Source organism: Mytilus californianus, unplaced genomic scaffold, assembly GCF_021869535.1.
Source record: "Mytilus californianus isolate M0D057914Y unplaced genomic scaffold, xbMytCali1.0.p SCAF_6, whole genome shotgun sequence".
In the NCBI taxonomy this organism is placed as follows: domain Eukaryota; kingdom Metazoa; phylum Mollusca; class Bivalvia; order Mytilida; family Mytilidae; genus Mytilus; species Mytilus californianus.
The window spans coordinates 35,995,424-36,016,474 of NW_026262712.1; the positions used below are offsets into that span (position 1 = coordinate 35,995,424).

Here is a 21,051-nt window from a genome sequence, read left to right on the forward strand (position 1 = left end):
CTGGCCTTAAGACATTTTAACAAAACACAAACACGAACTTTTGCTTGATAATATCCAAGTATACATGCTCAACTCGAAAACAAATTCTATTTTCACTAACATTGGAAAACTCTGAAGTGTAATATTAAGATAACAGATATTGGAAACACTTATCATGCTGATTATTGTACATTCGAGTCAGAATCGACAACAATATGTTGGTACATATGAGGTTCTTGATGAATAATCAGTCATATTATGATATGGTATTGTCCATGATTGTCTTGTACATTTCTGGAAAAAAAACAACTTCATTTTAACTAAATTTCTATTGATTTAAATTCAGGCTTTAAGTATTTAGCTCTTTTGAGATGTATACGTTTCCTTGCGTTCAGTTTATATTTTTTTTTGAACAAAAATTGTTCATTTTATTATAAAACAATACGTTTTTTAACTAAAATATATAGATCCACATCTTAGGGAGTAAGATCGTTGAATAAAAAATCGGACGTATGCATAATCTGTATTGGTAAATCTTAAAACCCAAACATATGAGGTGTATTAAAAGGAACTTTTAAGACAGACAGAAAACGCCGAGCAGAAATCATTTGATTATTTAAATACATATACGTTTTATTTAATAGCAAAACAAACGATGTCGATATAAACTCATAACACAAAATTGGTACACGCACAGTATTAAACTCGCCCAAAGCAAAGGAATAGCGATTGTGTTGCTGTTTCCCTTCTTAAAGTCACAGTAAGGGTTTTGATACGGATCAGCAAATGTATGAAATTGAAATATAATTGTTTTAGTATGTTTTATTAAATGTCGTTTTAATATTTATATTCAATGATGTCATGCTTTTTTGTTTGTTATCTTTCATTATTTCCTTTTTATTTAATTTTTGATGATTTTGTCGAATTTCATTACAATTTGTGTTTTACTTAATGTAAATCATCTTTCTGACATTTTCAGTGAGGTGTCTTCCTTTATAAAATATAACACGGAAGGTAAATTACATAAGTTTATATTATAGTTCATTAATGAAGTCTCTCATAAAATTTATTGCATGCTTAATTGCTTCGACAAAAAATAATTTAGAATTGTATTTCAGCACACAAAAATCACGTGACTAATATTTATGCTCCTTTTTCAAATAAAACGGTTAAGAACTGAAATGAGCAATACAAGTATATACCGTATCTGTTCAAAGTAATTAAAACTTAGTTGTGTTCCAACACGATATAGAGATTTAACATTGTACTACGGAAACAATGTCATCTTTACAAAATTCAAGATTACATTAAATATGAAGAAAAAGGGTTATCATGGAAGACACTAAATGAACTGCTTCGTAATTGCAATAAAAATAGACAATTCAAATAGCCTTGGTGATGTTATAAAGGGTTTATTTTCTATTGGTTGATAAAAGTGGCTCCTGGTAACACTTGGCTGATCCAGACAATCAGCTTCAAAATGACATTTCAATAACAATATTCTTGATTGTATGACTAAAATTTTCAATCGTAAGAACATATATACATATAGGTTGCATTTCTGTAAATATAGACAATGTAAGTTCCTATAGAATGTCCTTTTACGGAATTTAATTTATAAAATTTCCGATAGATATATTCATACAAATAAATTGATCAGCAATATACTGAGTTCACCTGCGTATGGAGTAGTCATTTGTCAACACATACAGTACTCAAGACCTTACAAAGGTTTCTCGGATTTTATAAAACGGTGTTTGAGGGGGAAAAAAGCTAGAGTTTTTTTGTCAAAAAAATCCTTGATACTTATTTCCCGTTTGCAGTTATAAAATTGAGAATGGAAATGGGGAACATGTCAAAGAGACAACAACCCGACCAAAGGGCACATTTATTTGTCGCTGTACTAATATGCAAATTGTAATTCGTATGAATTTGGCTCGGTATTTTTATTTTGTTTACCCACGTATTTGTTTTTTACTTAATTTGTAAAGCATATTTGCCATCATTTACCATCATCATCGTCTTTGTGAGGTATATATTTTTGTTTGACTTTTTTTATGCTGTATATCTAAGATGTTCGATTGTATGTGGCTGCTAGACCTCAGTTATTGCCACCCTAACCAATGATTTGTGTTTGCGTTGCTCGGACAACTGAGTCATTGTAACGGAACAATATACAACTGTCAACAGTAAAATGTTAAGCAAGCTAAACGACAATCTAATTCATCGTTTTCTCTGGAAAATGCATGTAGCAAGTCAGAAATATGACAGTTGATTTACAGTTTTTCTGTTGATTTACAGTCTTTTCGTTGATTTATAAAATATAGTCGAGCGAGCGTTTTGAATTTGTCAAGGCTACAACTTTTTGAATATATCTTAAAATTCGGTGGTGTTGTTAATATAAATAAGTTTTGACTACTAACACAGTTCTTGCATGGTCGACCTATTAGTTCAAGCTTAAAACATAATTTAAAGTTGAAGGAGTTAAGTATGATTGTTGTCTTCCTAGTGTTTCAAATGAGTATCAGTATGTAATGCTCTGGTGAGTTTGTCAGCAAAATAAACCCTTTCCGTATGCATGCCCCGTCGTGTGAACTCACATTAAAAAGAAATGTCTCAATCTCGAGTAGTACATAATATTGATCGGTTATATAAATATCAGATCAGAAAACCATTTATAAAACGGCTTAGAGACGTGAGGAGCTGTTTCATCAACATTAAACTGTTTGACTAAAGGTGTCAACGTCAAAATGTGATAACAGAACTAACCAAGCTTTCTTCAATTGGGACAATTAATGGTAAATATTAAAGGGAGGAAAAAGTCTGGAAAAAGAAAGATAATAGGATAACATCAAATTATGATGTTAAAATAAACATAACTGAATAATCGAAAAAGCATAAAGGATATCCTGTCGTTCTTTTAATGAAATTAATTGATAATTAAACTTATGTATTATTTGAAAACATTATAGGCAGACACACCTATCCAACAAAGCTGAGTCGAGACTGTTCCAGAGTAGAAAAGTCGGCATAAGTCCTAAAATAGAATTAACTGAATCAGTTAAGAGATAGATCTTCAAAATACTTATATTGAAAAGAACTTCAAAAACTTAAATTTAATATAAAAAAGAAGATGTGGCATGAGACAACTCTCCAAAAGGGACCAAATGGCACAGAACTAGATAAAAAAAAGGACAAAAGCAATACTAAGATTCGGCTTTGGACTAGAACGATACTAAGAGTAGACTTTGGACTAGAACGATACTAATAGTAGGCTTTGGACTAGAACTATACTAAGAGTACGCTTTGGACTAGAATAATAATAAGAGTCGGCTTTGGACAAGAACGATACTAAGAGTCGGCTTTGGAATAGAACGATACTAAGAGTCGGCTTAGGACTAGAATGATATTAAGAGTTGGCTTTTGACAAAACGATACTAAAAATCGGCTTAGGACTAAAACAATACTAACAGTCAGCTTAGGACTAGAACGATGCCACGAGTCGGCTTAGGACTAAAACAATACTAACTGTCGGCTGAGGACTAGAACGATACTAAGAGTACTAGTCGGCTTAGGACTTGAACGATACCAAGAGTCGGCTTCGGACTAGAACGATACTAAGAGTCGGCTAAGGACTAGAACTATAATAAGAGTCAGCTTAAGACTAGAACGATACTAAAAGTCGATTTAGGACTAGAACGATATTAAGAGTCGGCTTTGGTCTACAACGATGCCATGAGTCTGGCTTAAGTTTAGTGTCCGTTTGTGTATGACTAATAAATTAACATTCTGCAATGCGGAAATCATATTCCATGCAATGTGGAAGATAAATTCCAATTTTAAAGCATTCTAAGTGTGGTCTGTTGCATGACAAAATGCATGCTTTTTCCAGCAACCCCCACCCCCCTCCCCCCATTTCTAGGTAGAGTTCATACTTTTCTGTTTTATCATCATAATCTCCACCCCATTTTCTTAATAATTTTATATTTGCATTGTGTCATAGATCAAATGTTTACGTTTAGTGTTTGTTAGCTGTATTTGCAAAAAAAAAAGAGAGACACTGATGAGTCTCTTGTAGACGAAATGCGCGTCTGGCGCACATATAAAATTTCAACCCTAGTATATATAATTAGTTCATTTAGTTGTGTGTGTTAACATATCTTTTGATTGAGGAAAGCCATTGTAATTGATATTTTATAGCGTTTCTTTTGATGGTATGGTGTTGCATTCAGGCTACAGTGACGGTTTGCGCCTGTAAAAATATTAAAACAGCTGCATCTGTTTGTATCCGTCCTAAGTCCGGAACCTGTTGTTCAGTGGTGGTCGTGTGTTGATTTGGTTATTAATTTTGTCTCGTTTTTTGTTTTTATATAGCTTAGACCGTTGGTTTTCCTGTTTAAATTGTTAAACTAATATTTTGTGGGGTTCTTTATAGCTTGCTGTTTGATGTGAGACAATGCTCTGTGTTGAAGGGCGTACTTTGATCTATAGGGGTTTACTTGTTACAAATTATGGATGGAGAGTTGTCTCACTTGCACTCACACAACACCGTTTTATATCTATATAAAGTTGAAAAAAAATTACATATCGTGTGACGTATAAAAATAAAGCTAAAATTGAAAATAGAAATGGGGAATGTGTCAAAGAGACAACAACCCGACCAAAGAGCAGATAACAGCAGAACTTAATTTGATGACATATCATTAGTTGTCTTTTATCTCTAATAAATAAATCGACAATTGTGATTCTGTAACCATGAAGGTACGCATTGTTTATTTCCCTGAACGATCAAAGGTTTACGGAACATGTGAATATTAATAAAAATAATTCGATTTAAGAAAATATATATCAAAGTTCATATACTGTATGGATAAACTGTACACTGCAATATGAACAACGCAATTGAAAAATCTCAGTTTTAGTAATTTAATGTATATGATTTGTACTCGGTGGGACTTTACTAACACAATACCTATATACATTTGTACTATCTATTAGTCTCTACAATGGTTAGACACACACCAATTTATTGATGAACAATTGTAATCTTACTACGTAAGCATAATAGAACAAAGTAAACAAGTAGAATGTAAACACTTGCTATAACCTCAGCGTAAGGGAACCATACAGGCGTGAAAAGGTCAATCAGATACCCTATTATGATTGGTGTTACCATAGTACCAATTGAACCTAGAAACATAATTACTGAAACTATCTTTCCAGTAACTTTTAAAAAGTCTTCTTCTATCCAGAATAACAACAAAGGAAACAAGATTGACTGGCAAAATCCAGACATAGGTACGAAAATCCAAATTCCGATGTCTTTTTGATATAATGTGGTGATCATTAGTCCGAATGAAGAAAGTGTCAAAACATTTATGTACGTAGCAAGAACTTTGTCTGTCTTAAATCGATGCGTTATCATGATCCCCGATAACCTACCAATAGCAACGACCGCCCAGTATGCAGAAGCTGCATAATAACCTTGCGGCTGCGTCCATAGCATATGCCCAAGTGTAAATGTTGGCAAAAAGAAAACCATTGCTTTTCATAAACAAATAAAACCAGAAGGTTGCACACATTAATGATAAACTCATTAAACGGATAGATCTTGGCAAATCCTTCGTTACACGAGGTGGGTATTGATCGTCCGTCTTGTTGGTTTGTTTTGTCAAACGGCAAAGGAAATACAAAAATAAAAAAACTACAGATAAGAGCAAAGATGGCAGTTATCGCGAATGCAAAATGTACTGACGAATTATGTGTCTCTTGCGATTTAATTATTCCAGATTAAAAACTTGCACTGCAGTTTTCAGTGAGCTTAGGAAAGTTGCTAATGTTGGAATATTTAGATGTGTGGTTGACATCATGCACATGAATGCCAAGAAACGGAGCTGTAGCTAACGGTGATATTATTCCACCAACAGCGTACATAAAATGTAGAGCTTGCATGTACGGTCCATTATGTTTACCCCATATGTCAAGTACCATGATATTGCAGTCTACAATATAGTACAGGTAAATATGTCAGTAAATTTTTTGAAAAACATATTCATGTCTCATGTCGTATCTGAAAATATAAATTTGGCTAGTCAGGTTTCATGAAACAAGGATCTTTAGTAGAGTTGTTTGTTGGACGAAAAACATGAAACGAAAATATGAGCGATATAAGTGTTTTAGGGGCCCTTTGCTCGAAATGATATTTATAAATCTAAATTACTTCTATCTGATAAGACTGCAGAATAAACATAACCCTTTGTAGCACAGGTTGTACAAATTTATCACGCGTACTGGCTATTTAAATCGTTATTATATCCCCAACTGAAAAGATAACATACTGCAATTTTTTATAAAATTTCTCAAAATTGAACCTCTTACATGTTTTTTTACCTAAAAAACAAAACACATCATTATGGAGTGAGTTTAAAACTATCCCATTTAATATCGACGAATAGATCAAAACATTTTTGATCAAGGGACATTCCAGAACATTCAGTGCATGTTAAACACTGAACCTTCTGATTACCGTATTAAATATTAATTACAAACGTAAAATACAAGCGAAAAAAACACCGACAACACGTTTCTCAAATGACTTAAAATATGGCGATATAACACCACAGCAGTGCTGTTAATTAAGTTGTACTAGGGACGGTACATGTGGAAGGCACAAATACCTTCAATATAAAGTGCATCAACATAAATATGTGAGTTAGAAGTTTCCCACGTTCTGATTTTATGTTTGGATAAGCACTGCATATTTTTTTTTATAATACCATATTAATGAATTTTCACAGTTATTTGAAAATAAACTCATAGCATATAAATAAACATACTGACAGTCAAGCATGCCGTCTTACAATACAATGCACGCTCTTCACCCTAAACCTATATGTACATTTGTATGTAGAGTAGTGTTGTTGTTCTTGATATAATGTATCACAAATCGCTTACTTTATGCTAAACACAAAACGATGTAGTGCACGGGTTACTTTGAAAACAATATAACGAAATTAACTTAAATTTTTATAATTCATACACACCTGCATCAATAACACCTCTAGCACTGCCACGTATAAGAAACAATATCATCATTAAAACGTAATATTTACACCATTGGATTACCGCTGTCAAAACAGCAAATACAGCAGTTAGTATTGACATAGTTATCATCTGGTGTCCATTCGTTTGATGAGCTTTCGATGTTGCCATTTGATTAGGGACTTTCCTTTTTGAAGTTTCCTCGGAGTTTAGTATTTTTGTGATTTTACTTTTGAGTAGTAAACAAACAAGCCTTGGTCATTTGAAGTACATGTTCAAATACATACACTTAATTAATTGAGGTCTGGAGCTGGCATGTCAGTAACTGCTAGTAGTCTGTTGTTATTTATGTATTATTGTCATTTTGTTTATTTTTCTTTTGTTTCCTATTCTGACATCGGACTCGGACTTCTCTTAAACTGAGTTTTACTGTGCGTACTGTTGTACGTTTGTTTTTTTACATTGGCTAGAGGTATAGGAGGAGGGTTGAGATCTCAAAAAACATGTTTAACCCCGCCGCATTTTTGCGCCTGTCCCAAGTCAGGAGCCTCTGGCCTTTGTTAGTCTTGTATCATTTTTAATTTTAGTTTCTTGTGTATAATTTGGAGTGTAGTATGACGTCCATTATCACTGCACTAGTATACATATTTGTTTAGGGGCCAGCTGAAGGACGCCTCCGGATGCGGGAGTTTCTCGCTGCATTGAAGACCCATTGGTGGCCTTCGGCTGTTGTCTGCTCTATGGTCGGGTTGTTGTCTCTTTGACACATTCCCCATTTCCATTCTCAATTTTATTAATTTTACATAAATAAATACGAACTCATTGCCTAAATTGTGACATTCTTTAGAGATTAATTCAATTCTATTTTTTGTAGTAATGTTAACATGAAAATGAAACATACTATTTCACATTAATGATTTTAATCATGCAAGTTTAGGCTCATCAGATTAAGTTTAAGCACGAAAAGAAAAATTATAAATGCAACAGTAGTATACCGCTGTTCGAAAGACAAAAACAAATCCTGATTGCAAACTAAAACCGAGAGAAACACATCAACTATAAGAGGAAAACAACGAAACAACAGAAACACTGAAGTGAAAAAAAAAAACAAACGACAACGCAACACACACAAAAACGAACTATAAGATAACAACTGTCATTTTCCTGACTTGGTACAGAACATTTTAAGAAAAAAATGGTGGGTTGAACCTGGTTTAGTGGCTAGCCAAACGACGCATTTTTATGGCAATGTTAAATATAACACTAAAATGACACTATTACGTGACAGGTTCACTGGGCTATTAATAGCGAGGGATTTGTATTTTAAACAGTGTCAAACAGTGATTGTATTTATAGAGCCAATAAATGTAGATACGATCCGTGTACACTTTTCGATTTCTAACTTAAATTCGTTACAAACGAGATGTCACATTGTTAGTTTGCTATTTTTAAACATTGTCAAACCAGATACTACGTCCTTGTTTTTAAGATCATGTAATATTGAAATGATATCTTTTTATGGTAGCTTTATAAGTACTCAGATTTATTTGCTATCCATGTTAGCATTACATAAAAAAAACATAACTAAACATTGTTGCTATACAGCTATCAAAATATATGGTCCTACATTCCGGCGATACTTTTTGAATTTAACAAGCTCATGCGTGTCTCCGAATGTTTATGACGGTTTTACATTATTGATTGATATGGCAGTCTGTAATACATGTCTTCTTTAAGTAGTCATTGACACTGATCTAGCTTTCTGTAACTCCGATTACACTTTAATTGGTGTTTATTTTCTTGCGTCTATTTGTTAGGTTTTTTTTAGGTGTTTTGTGTAGATCTGATGGATTAATCCTTTTCCAACTGTATATTGTTTGTTTTGATTATGATGAAGTTCCGTTATATCACTGTTCCAGCTAAGGAGAGGGCCGAGAGCCCGCAAACATATACGTACATGTGTAGCTCCGCCATATCATCATATACATTGTGTATATGCCTGTCAAAATTCTGAAAACTTTTTTTTTTGTATTGATTGTTTGTTGCTGTATGTCTTTTTTCGTAATTGTTTGTACACTAATCGCGACATAAGTTTATTTGTTTAAATTTTTATACATGAGCCATTTTGGGACTTTTTAATGATTGCTATGCGCTGTGTTTTTCACGTTTTTAAAGATCATAATATGACCTATATTTGCTACATTTCTTCTCCGTTTGATAGTTTTCTAAAAGAACAAACCACATCTTTATTGCATATAGTAATTAATCCCTTATAATGCAAATCATGTAATAATTATATCAGGTTGTTTTCTACATCTTACTACTCATCAAACACATACTTAACCAGGATAAAGCCAAAGGTTGATACAAGTTGTTTCTGAAAACCATATCTGTACGAAGTCGAATAAATACGCTAGGTTGAAACGTTGCATCTAGTTGTTCTTCCTTCTAGCCATTGCTTGTAGAACCTATTTCATTCAAAACAATTGTTTCAGATTCAATTTCGACATTGTCAGACATATTTCTAAATATTGGAATACGAATAAAACTAAATCAGCGAAGATAAAGCTTACCTTTATACATTATACACATATATTAGTGCTATCATGACAATTTATGTGACAGATTATGATAATAATCAGTAGTGTTTACAAGCTTTACTTAGTAATCATTTTCACCCTTAAAAGAGTGTAAATGTCCTTAAAAGTGTAAGTTTACATATGTTTGTGTGTGTCGTATGGTTTGTGACACATTCATGAATGCCTTCACCTTTTAGTTTTATATTTTTCATGATTATAGTTAAAACACTTAGCCGAAGCGATACGTGTGTTTTATGTATCAGGAGCTTAAAAGAAGGCAGTTGACATCTACCCTACAACATACAAGGACTAAAGATTGAGGTGATATCAAAGATAATTGTAGCATGCGTATGCTGATCATTCGAATTCGTAGTTGACTACACGCTTTCTAGTTTGCATATCAGTGAATTGTACTGATAGTAAGTTGTCTCATTTTTACTCTGTGATTTAAGGTTTTTTGTCAGCTAAGCATTATGTAAATGGTACAATGCATTGTTCTACCTCCACAAACGTACAGTTACAACCTTATTTAGTACCAGGAAAAAGAACAGCTCTTTTGCCGTTCCTAATCAATTACAGTTTTTTTTTCCAAAGCCAATGTATTGGTATGTACACAATTATTTTACAATTACATATCAAACTGACAATGTCTATTGCGATATTATTCATTTCTTTATTATTTTGTTTTCCTGTATTTGTAATTATAGATCGGTCTGCAGTCCAATTAAAACAAAAGGAGAGCAAGATCTGATTAAAAAGGAGTTGTCACGAAATCAATGGTAATCTATCTTAGGTAAATACATGTAGCAATTTGCAAATTTCTTATTTCTAAGTATCTTATATATTTTAAATTGTTGTCAATGCTTCGAACTTTTTTCTGTCTTATTGACTATACTCTAGTATTATTGAATATATATAAAAGCTTCTGCTGATATACAATTTTTTATTATTGACTTTCTTCTTTTCTTCTGTACTGTTTTAAAACATACTATCAATACAAGTAAGTTAATGTTAAATCTTTTAAAATCTGTATTAGTCGGTTTGCTAATATGAATTTTCAGAACAGGATTTCCTGTTCTTGTTTCAACAAGACGACTGTCTATCAATAGTCGCATTTTTATAATTGGTAGTTGATCGTTAAGTTGAATGATCAAACGACATTGCTATACATTAGTATAGCAGTTTAAGAAAAAATTGTCAGTTTTTAAAGTTATACTGAAACAGAAATCTCGGGATATAACATCTATTATTGTCGAATACAAGACATGAACAAATATAATTTAGGTATACCTGTATTTTTTTTTATTTTCATCGAACAAATTTGACTTTTGGTAAATTGCATGAATTGTCCATTTGTCATTTTTCGTGTGGATATACGATATGCTGTACATAAAAATGTAGTAAAGATACCATGCGTAATACCTTCATACGAAGAAATGAAAACGTGTGTCATTGTTTGTTTTATTTGAAAGATAAGCCATTGTCAATACGATTTCTAGTTTTGATACATGGCATTAATTGCCAGTAATTTTACATATGATATTCGTTGTATTTCGCTTTTCTAAGTTGTCAATAATTCATCTCGTATTGATCTTTTTAAACTTATTATTGTAAATACTGTTTAATGAAAACGTAGTACCTTTGAAAATCATCCACCTTCATAGATGGACTGTCGTTTGAAATGCTGTATTTTGATTTTACTAAACTAAAAAAAAGGATGTTTGCAACCTTTTGAATAGTAATATAAGACCTAAAACTGCGTATGGATTTCTCTAACATCATAAACATTATAATGATACAGTTGTAATCCTCCTTTTGAACTTTTTTTATTCGAGCGTCACTGATGAGTCTTTTGTAGGCGAAACGCGCGTCTAGCTCAAATACAAAATTTCAATCCTGGTATCTATGATAAGTTTATTTAAAGATTATATCGTTATTCCATTTCAATATATTATTTTTTTATAATAGAGGAATACGTGTTTACAGTTTAATCTCTGAACAATTACTGACCTAATATAAAGATTACTTTCTAAATTCCTAAGATGATACCTTTCAACCATTTAATTCTGACATGTGTTTTCTATCATTTATTACTCCTATGTAGATGTTACCAATTTTACTCTAAAGTACACTAGCCACAATAAGCTTCTATTATTTCCCTGTGTGATTCATATCTTCTAAACAGTGATATATTTTATACAAAAAACTAATTATAAGATGTGATCAGTTATTAGACAATATTTATTTATCCTATGACCAAGAGTATTGCAGTTACATATCTCATTTTGCATTGACATTGCAGGTAGCATTTACGTACATTTTTTACAAATATATTGCGTAGACCATGGACAAAATTTATTGGTTTAATTTGTTTTAGAAATTATCGGTTGTGACTAAGAACCCATGAAAAGCATATAAATATCGCAAAAAAACAGTCACGAGATTATTTTTTTTTCATTGTTTTTTTCATTTAACAAAAATAATCACATTTTTATGGAGGAAAATGTATGGTTTGAATAAATTTCTTTATAAAAAAAAAGAAGATGTGGCATGATTCCCAATGAGACAACTATTCACCAAAGTTCAAATGTAGGTGTAAGCTATAATTAGAGACTGATATGTATGGTCCGCTTTACAATCTTTTAACAGAGTAGAACATATGAAGAAGGATTAATTAAAGAATGTATAAAATGGCGTGCATTTTCTTATATTAATATTTATTTGTAGTATATAAACAAGATATTTTGTTCTTCGTGTAAATATCTTGAAAACAGTTTCTATAAAATTGGAATTAAATCCGTTGTTGGTTGATTATATTATAATATCCGCTCTTATTGATATTTAATTCCCTACTGTAAAGTAAAATAAAAGTTTTGTTTTCATCACGAAGACCAAACAAATAAAATTCATTTGCATTCCCAAGCTTGTAACATGTGAAATCAAACATATGGCAGTATAAATAATTCATCGTCTTATATCAACGACTTAATTGTTGTCGCACTTGAATATTTTTCAAGGTATATGTACATGAGCACTTGCTCATTTAATTAGCATAAAAAAAATATGAAAGAAAAACCGATGTGCTACGAAAGATTTAACATTCTGAGAGTAGTCAATTCATAAACAAGCCGTGAAATCAGCTACCTTTATTCTATAATCACTAATTACATTTTTAAAACTTCTTTGATTGATAAATGCAATAGTAAGATTTGGATGTTTAATGCATACCTTTGGTGAATCAGGAACAACTTCATCCCGCTTCTGTATTGGAATCATGCTGTTCGATTCTATTTTTTATTGGGTTAAAATAGGGAATGAAGATTTCAAGGGAACATCAAAATTCAATTAATAAAATGTGTTCTGTCCTTTGTCAATTTTAACCATTTGGTATCTTCTTCCTTAGTTTCAGGAGAAACAGTTTTAAGTAGGAAACATGAATCCACTATTTCTTGGTTTGAAGTAGTGTTTTGTGGAAAATATCGTTAATCAAAACAAATCTAGTATCATGTGTTTATCCTTGTCATTGTATTAAATAAGCCGCATTCAGAGAATTCCGGTAAATTATCGACGGTTGCTAAAATTTTTGATTTTCTAAAAAGTTTGTTCTAAAACATTACTGAAAAGACAAGTAGTGTTCACCTGTATATCTGGAGCAATACATTGGTACCGTTAATTGTATTGACGTGTACGAATGGTTAAATGACGTCTAAAGAAGCCATTTGATTTGTTTCAAAGATAATCGAATAAACTAGTCAATTCAATTGACGAAAGCCTCCCTTTGTGACCGCTATCATTTGTAGAATAAGGTCGAAGTATTGATGGTTTGGTCACGTTTACGATAGTTACAAAAAACTTGAACATTTCTGAACATTTCTACTTGCATCATTCATATAAAGGACTTTGCCGAACATGTTACATTTATTTGTAAATAAATTACATTTCAGATGGGCCCTAGTTTGCAAGAATCTATTAAGAAATAAAAAAAAAATACAATGGTAACAATACGTGTTTTCTTATAAGCGAGCCAGATAGAGTTTTCGGACGAACGAAATCAATTTTTTCTAAGTGCCAAACTCAATAACGGAAAGTGATATCTAAACGGAGTATGGTGAATGTGACCTTCTGCGAAGCCCTCCCCTCCATTTGCCCTCAAACTTTCAACTGGCAGCAACCCCTACGTAAACACCGATTTTCAGACTGCGAGCCATAAGGAGTTATGACAAATTTAAGGTTACAAGTCGGAAGTAATGCTGTTGAGTAGCACTCTGCTAAAGATCATTCGACCAAAATGTAATAATAATTTGCAAAACAAACGAACGAAATAAATTGCCATTAAAATTAAAATCTTTGATTATACAGATAAAGTAAATACTTTGTCCACATAATTGCATATGGTGTGATGTATAAATATAAAGCTAGAATATACATATCATGATATATCATGGTAGGTTTTTATCGCTCGTTTGCAAATCCCCGAACAAATGATATTATGAAACCATGAAGGAATCCCTGAATTGCTACCCATGACAGTTTAGGGTTTATGTAACAGGTGAATATTGAACATTTAAAAAAACTTATCAAAGTGCATATACTGAATAGATAAAATATACACTGGAATATGAACCACGTTCAGTTTGTAATTGATTAATCAGATTTTTAGAAATTTAATTTGAAAAATGTATTGAACTCAAGCAGTATTTATTAACACAACTACGGCTATGTAAACCCACTGTCTCAAATTCTATTTTAAGTCGTTATTATCTATCGTTGTCTGCAACGGTTAAACATTCAAGAATTTCTCGATGAATATTTTGAATCTTACTACGTAAGCATAATAGAACAAAGTAAAGAAGTAGCAAACAAACACTTGCTAAAACTTCAGCGTAAGGAAACCACATAGGCGTGAAAAGGTCAATCAGATACCCAAGTATGATTGGTGTTACCATGATACCAACTGAACCTAGAAACATAATCAGTGATACTATCTTGCCGGTTACTTTGAAAAATTTTCTTCTATCCAGGATAATAACAAAGGAAATAGAATGGACTGGCAGAACCCAGACATTGGTACAAAAGTCCAAACTCCGATGTCTTTTTGATATAATGTTGTAATCATCAGTCCGAATGAGGAAATAGTTAATCCAGTTAAGTACGTAGCAAGAACTTTGTCTGTCTTATATCGATGGGTTATGCTGATCCCTGATAATCTACCAATAGCAAAGGCAGCCCAGTATGACGTAGCTGCATATGAACCTTGAGACTGTGTCCAGTGCATATGTTCAAGTGTAAATGTTGTCAAAAAGAAAACCATAGCTTCTTCGAGGAACAAATAAAAGCAAAACGTTGCACACATTAATGAGAGACTTATTAAACGTATAGATCTTGGCAAATCCTTTGTTACTCGAGATGGGATATGGTTGTCCTTTCCGCTGGTTTGTTTTGTCGAATGGCAGAAGGAGCACACAAATACAAAACTACAGCTAAGAGCAAAAACGGCAGTTATTGCGAATGCAAAATGTACTGACGAATCATGAGTCTCTTGCAATTCAATAATTTTAGATTTTAAAGTTGAACTTAAGTTTTCACCGAGCTTTTGAACGTTGCTTATATTTGTATATGTAAAGGTTTGGTTGTCAAAATGCACATGAATGCTCAGAAACGGAGCTGTAGCTAACGGGGATATTATACCACCAACTGCGTACATAAAATGTAGTGCTTGCATGTAAGGTCCATTATGTATCCCCCATATCTCAAGTACCTTAATTTTGCAGCCTACAATATAGTACAAATAAATATGTCAACTAATTTAATGACTATGCAATGTGTCGTTCCTGAGACAACATATTGACAGTTCAGGTTTAATGAAACACGGGCAGTGCGAGTCAGTTATAGCACCTTTCGTAGAGAGTTGAGGTTAATTGTATATGTACATGAACATGAAACGGACCGTTAATTGTATTGACGTGTACGAATGGTTAAATGAGATTTAAGTTTTTCTATCTGTTTATTGAAGGGCCTCTTTACTCGAGATGCATGTTTTGAAATCTCTTTTATCTGATAATACCACATAATAAGCATATTCTTTGTGTTGTGTTACAATTATGCTTATTTGAAATGCGTATTATCTATTCATTTCGTTCGTATATCCCCACTGTTCTGTAATATACCGCTTTGGGTATGTTCGTCCCTTTGTCCGTCTGTTTATCCATTCTGCATAACTTTTTTTGTCTGGTTAGTAAAATAATGTTACGGAATGTCTTGTTGAGTATCTTAAAATGTAAAATTTTCATATACGTTATTTATAACAATTGAATGATATCCTTGATTTTATAACGCTTGTAATAGCATGTTAGTGTCACTTCAAAGTATGAAAGAAAACGATTGCAAATCATAATGTGTTGAGACTAAACGGAGATGATTTGCATGCGACTAATAGACGATAACCAAACGACGGTACATTTAAATTAACATAAATCAGACTTAATTTAAACATACTTTCATCAACAAATGACAAGTGTTCACTAAACCAAGTGTCGAAACATTGTAAATGACGGAACAAGAGTATTGCTTTACAATATACTTGCATGAAATTTTTCAAAAGACAAAAAAAACATAAATTTCACAAAATACAACCGCTAACATGTTTTTAAAATCAGAAAAAAACACGCACAAAAACAACACTATCGACAGTTAAAAACTGTCCTAAATGATGGTGGAGAAAGGGACATCCCAGAACATTCAGTATACTGTGGATTCATTTATTTTCGTGGGTATCAATTTACGCGGATTGAGTAAAACTTACATTTTCGTGGATATTTGATTTCGTGGTTTTGCCAATCTCTGCATACAAAGCCTATTGAAAAATTGTAATTCGTTCAACATTTAAATTCGTTGTTCACCTGTTCCCACGAAACCCACGAAAATTGGTATCCAACGAATAATAATGAATCCACAGTATTGTAAACACTGAATATTCTAATAACCGTAATATACATTATTTACAAACGTCAAATACAAGATAAAAATGACGAATATAAGATTTGCTTGGGACTATTCATGTGTAAGGTCTTTTTATCCAAACAAAAAACTTAACATGCTCATATCAAATCATGCTTACCAACAATCAAATCATGCTCACCAACAATCAAATACAAGCTCTACACTAATAACCTACATTAAAATGTGTTTGTACATTTGTTTTGCTTGATACAAAGTATCGTTTATCGCATGTTTTAAGGTATACACGTGACAGTGTAGCGCACATTGTAAACATTATAAGGAAGTTAACTAAAATTTCAATAAATCGCACACACCTGCATCACTTACTCCTCTAGCACTTCCACGTACAAGAAACAATATTATCATTAAAACGTAATATTTACACCATGGGATCACCGCTGTCAAAATAGCGAATACCGCAGTTAGTGTTGACATAGTTATCATTTGGTGTCTTTTTCTGAATATCCATCCTGCAACTAAAGCTCCGAGTAGATATCCTAAGGATAGAGCTGTTAGGTAATATGAAGCCTCATTTAATGTTGTACTTGTCATGACTCGTAAATCGGGTAAAACTGGTCCAAGTTGTCCTGCATTCCATCCCTGTCAAACTAAAGTATTATTAATTTTTTGAAATGCTGGAACTCGAATAGTAAACAACCAACTTTTGATAATTTGAAGGACATGTACAAATAAAAAAAAAAGAACATAGATACATACGACGAATTTTCTAAATAGTGCATCTCTTTAGTAATGCATTTATTGATTCCTAGCATAAATGCATTACTAAAGAGATGCACATTTTAAGTTCGCTATTGATAGTATTTTAAACGTTGTTTAACTGGATATCATGTCCTTTTATACGATCATGTGTTTGAAATAGATAGACAATTTAGAGAAGACCCATGTTGCCTAGTTGATTCTTTGATTGAACGTTTACTAAAAGGTTTGCATTTACTATACAGATTATATCTGTAAATGTTAATTTGATAAGTACGCAAATTGAAATGATGTGTTATTAAAATGTTAAAACATAATTGAGCATTATTGCTATACAGCTTTGAACATTTACAGTCCAATACTCTGTCGAAACATTTTTGGCATTGCACAAGCTTCCAAGTTTCTTTCACGGTTTACGACGCATTTTGCATTAAATTCATTTGACTTGTAGTGATTGATATCGTAGTATTAAAAACATTACTTCTTTCTTAGTTGTCATTCACTATGAGCTAGCTATCAGCAACTGCAAAAACTCTTAAATCGATTTACAATATACTGAATATTCTGGGATGTCCTTTTCTCCACCATCATTTGGGACAGTTTCAAACTATCGATAGTATTGTTTTGTGCGTGTTTTTTCTGATTTAAAAAAATGTTAGCGGTTGTATTTTGGGATATATTTATGTTTTATTTGTCTTTTAAAAATTTCATGTAAGTATATTGTAAAGCAATACTCTTTTACCGTCAATTATATTGTTTCGACACTTGGTTTAGTGAACACTTGTCATTTGTTGATGAAAGTATGTTAAATTCAAGTCTGATTTATGTTAATTTAAATGTACCGTCGTTTGGTTATCGTCTATTAGTCGCATGCAAATCATCTCCTTTCAGTCTCAAGACATTATGATTTGCAATCGTTCTCTTTCATACTTTGAAGTGACACTAACATTCTATTACAAGCGTTATAAAATCAAGGATATCATTCAATCGTTATGAATAACGTCCATGAAAATTTAACATTTAAAGATAATCAATAAGACATTCCATAATATTATTATACTAACCAAACAGAAAAGGTTATGAAGAATGGATAAACCGACGGACAAAGGGACGAACATACCCAAACCGGTATATTACAGAACAGTCGGGATATACAAACGTAAGGAATAGATAATACGCGTTTCAAATAAGCATAATTGTAACACAACACAAAGAATATGCTTATTATGTGGTATTATTAGATAAAAGAGATTTCAAAACATGCATCTCGAGTAAAGTGGCCCCTTAATTAACAGACAGAAAAAACTTAAATCTCATTTAACCATTCTTACACGTCAATACAATTAACGGTCCGTTTCATGTTCATGTACATATACAACTAACCTCAACTCTCTACGAAAGGTGCTATAACTAACTCGCACTGCCCGTGTTTCATTGAACCTGAACTGTCATTTTTTTCTCAGGAACGACACATGGCATAGTCATTTAATTAATTGACATATGTATTTGTTCTATATTGTAGGCTGCAAAATTAAGGTACTTGAGATATGGGGGATACATAATGGATCTTACATGCAAGGTCTACATTTTATGTACGTTTGTTTGGATACCAATTTTCGTGGATTTTGTGGGTAAAGGTGAACCAAGAATTAATTTTTTTAGACGAATAATAAGTTTTCCCTAATCAACGAAAATTGGTACCCACGAAAAAAAAAATGAATCCACAGTATATTATACTTTTTTTCTTTTATTGTTTTGTATATTACCAACACGTACGTAAGCTTTCACGTTTCAAATGTATTACTTGTGCTATTTTGGAGCCTTTTGTAGCATGATAAGCGGCATGTGGTTTACGTGTTGTTGATAGCCGTACATTGACCTTTATTTGCTAAAATTCGGTATTTTCTGACTCTGTTTGATAGTATGGCCTTTGGCGTTATACCACATGTTTTTTCATGTAGTAATGAATTCATAGTAATGCAATTAATGTTAGAATTTTATCTCGTTCTTTTCCATAAATTTCTACTCACCAAACATGCATTTAACCACAATAAAGAAAAAGTCTGATACAATTTGCTTCTGTATATCGTATCTGTACGAAATCGAATAAATATGCTAGGTTGTTTCGTTTCATCAAGTCCTCCCGTTTGACAATTGTTAATAGAACTTATTTCCTTAATCATAATTTTGTTTGATTCATTTTTGACATTATCAGACATATTTCTAAATATTTGAATACGAATCCAGCTTAATCAGCGAATGTTAGTCTTAACTATATACATGAATGATATCGTGACAATTTATTTGACGGTTTGTGATAAGAACCAGTACGTACTGTATATAACCTTTACTAAGTCAGCATTTTAACATTTTAAGGTGTTGAAACGTCTTTTAAAGGTGTGCATTTATATTAGAGTATGTGTGTCTATTGATTGTTGTCGCATTTATGAATACCTTTTCATATTTGTTTTGTACTTTGCATGCGTATTGCCGAAATATGTGGCAAACACGCTGAACTAGATTGCATATGAGTTTTTTTCAAATATCAAGAGCAAAACTGATGCAAAAAAATAGGTAACTTGGCATACAGCAATCCACCAAAATACGTTAACTATAGATTGAGATCATTTATAAAAATATCAACAAATTACTAGATTGCGGCTGACTAAGAAGTAGCTATGCAATATTTATGCTGATCATTCGTTGTTGACTACATATTATTTAGATTACATATCAGTAAATTTGTATTGATAGTAGATTGATGCATTTTAAATTTGTGTTAAACCTATAAGGTATAATCCACAAACGTGCATTAACAACCCAAATCCATAGTAGAAATATGGACAGCTCGTTTGCCGTTTCTTTTCAATTAAATTTGTTTTGCAAAGCCAATGTATTGGTATATACACATAGTTTAGCAATTACATATGAAATTGACAACCTGTCTAAAGCGATATTATTCATTTTTTTTATTATTTTGTTTTCCTGTGTTTGTGCAGTCCAATTAAAACCATTCGATATTTGTTTGAGTGTTAAACAAAAAGAGCAAGGTCTGATTATAAAGGAGTTGTCACAAAATCAATGGTAATCTATCTTAGACAAATAGCATTTGGCAAATATTCTATTTCTAAGTATCGTTTATATTTTTTTTTAATTGTTTTCAATGCTTCAAACTTTGTTTGTTTCTAATTGATTAGACTTTATTATAATTGAATATATATAAAAGCTTCTGTTTATATATAATCTGAAATGAAAAGTATATACAACATTTTTCGCTATCTTCTTTTCATCTGTCCTGCTTTAAAACATACTCTCGATGCAAGTAATTTTTAATATTTAAGAATATGATTTGATTTGATTTTTGGTGTTTTAACGCCACTTTTAAGCACCGCTTTTGGGCTATTTCGTGGCGGCAAGTTTTTATTGGTGGAGGAAGCCGGAGTGCCAAGAGAAAACCACCGACCTTCGATAGGAAAACTGACAATTCGAGTCAATTAAGATTGGAGTCGAGTGCATCCGCACGAGCGGGGTTCGAACTCACAATCTCAGTGTTGACGGGCTAGTGATTACAGTAGTAACTACTTAAACCACTCGGCCACCGAGGCCCTACTTTTAGAATATGTAAAATGTTGTATAATTTTTAATTTTAGTTTCTTTGATATATTTTGGAGTTTACTATGACGTCCATTGAAATAGTATACATTTTTGTAAAGGGGCCAGCTGAAGCACGCCTCTG

General features: G+C 32.3%; 2 protein-coding genes across 2 annotated transcripts; both read right to left on the minus strand.

The window, feature by feature from the left end:
• Positions 1-4,693: 4,693 nt before the first annotated feature.
• Positions 4,694-5,931, minus strand: LOC127705617 (uncharacterized). Its single transcript, XM_052209946.1, has 3 exons — positions 5,854-5,931; positions 5,087-5,383; positions 4,694-4,699 (listed from the first exon to the last, which is right to left on the minus strand). The coding sequence occupies exons 1-3, from the start codon at positions 5,929-5,931 to the stop codon at positions 4,694-4,696; spliced, it is 381 nt and encodes a 126-aa protein (XP_052065906.1).
• Positions 5,932-6,038: 107 nt separating this feature from the next.
• On the minus strand, positions 6,039-17,033 carry LOC127705618 (uncharacterized). The gene is made up of 4 exons (XM_052209947.1): positions 16,926-17,033; positions 15,358-15,371; positions 14,811-14,962; positions 6,039-6,049 (listed from the first exon to the last, which is right to left on the minus strand). The coding sequence occupies exons 1-4, from the start codon at positions 17,031-17,033 to the stop codon at positions 6,039-6,041; spliced, it is 285 nt and encodes a 94-aa protein (XP_052065907.1).
• Between the last annotated feature and the right edge of the window lie 4,018 nt (positions 17,034-21,051).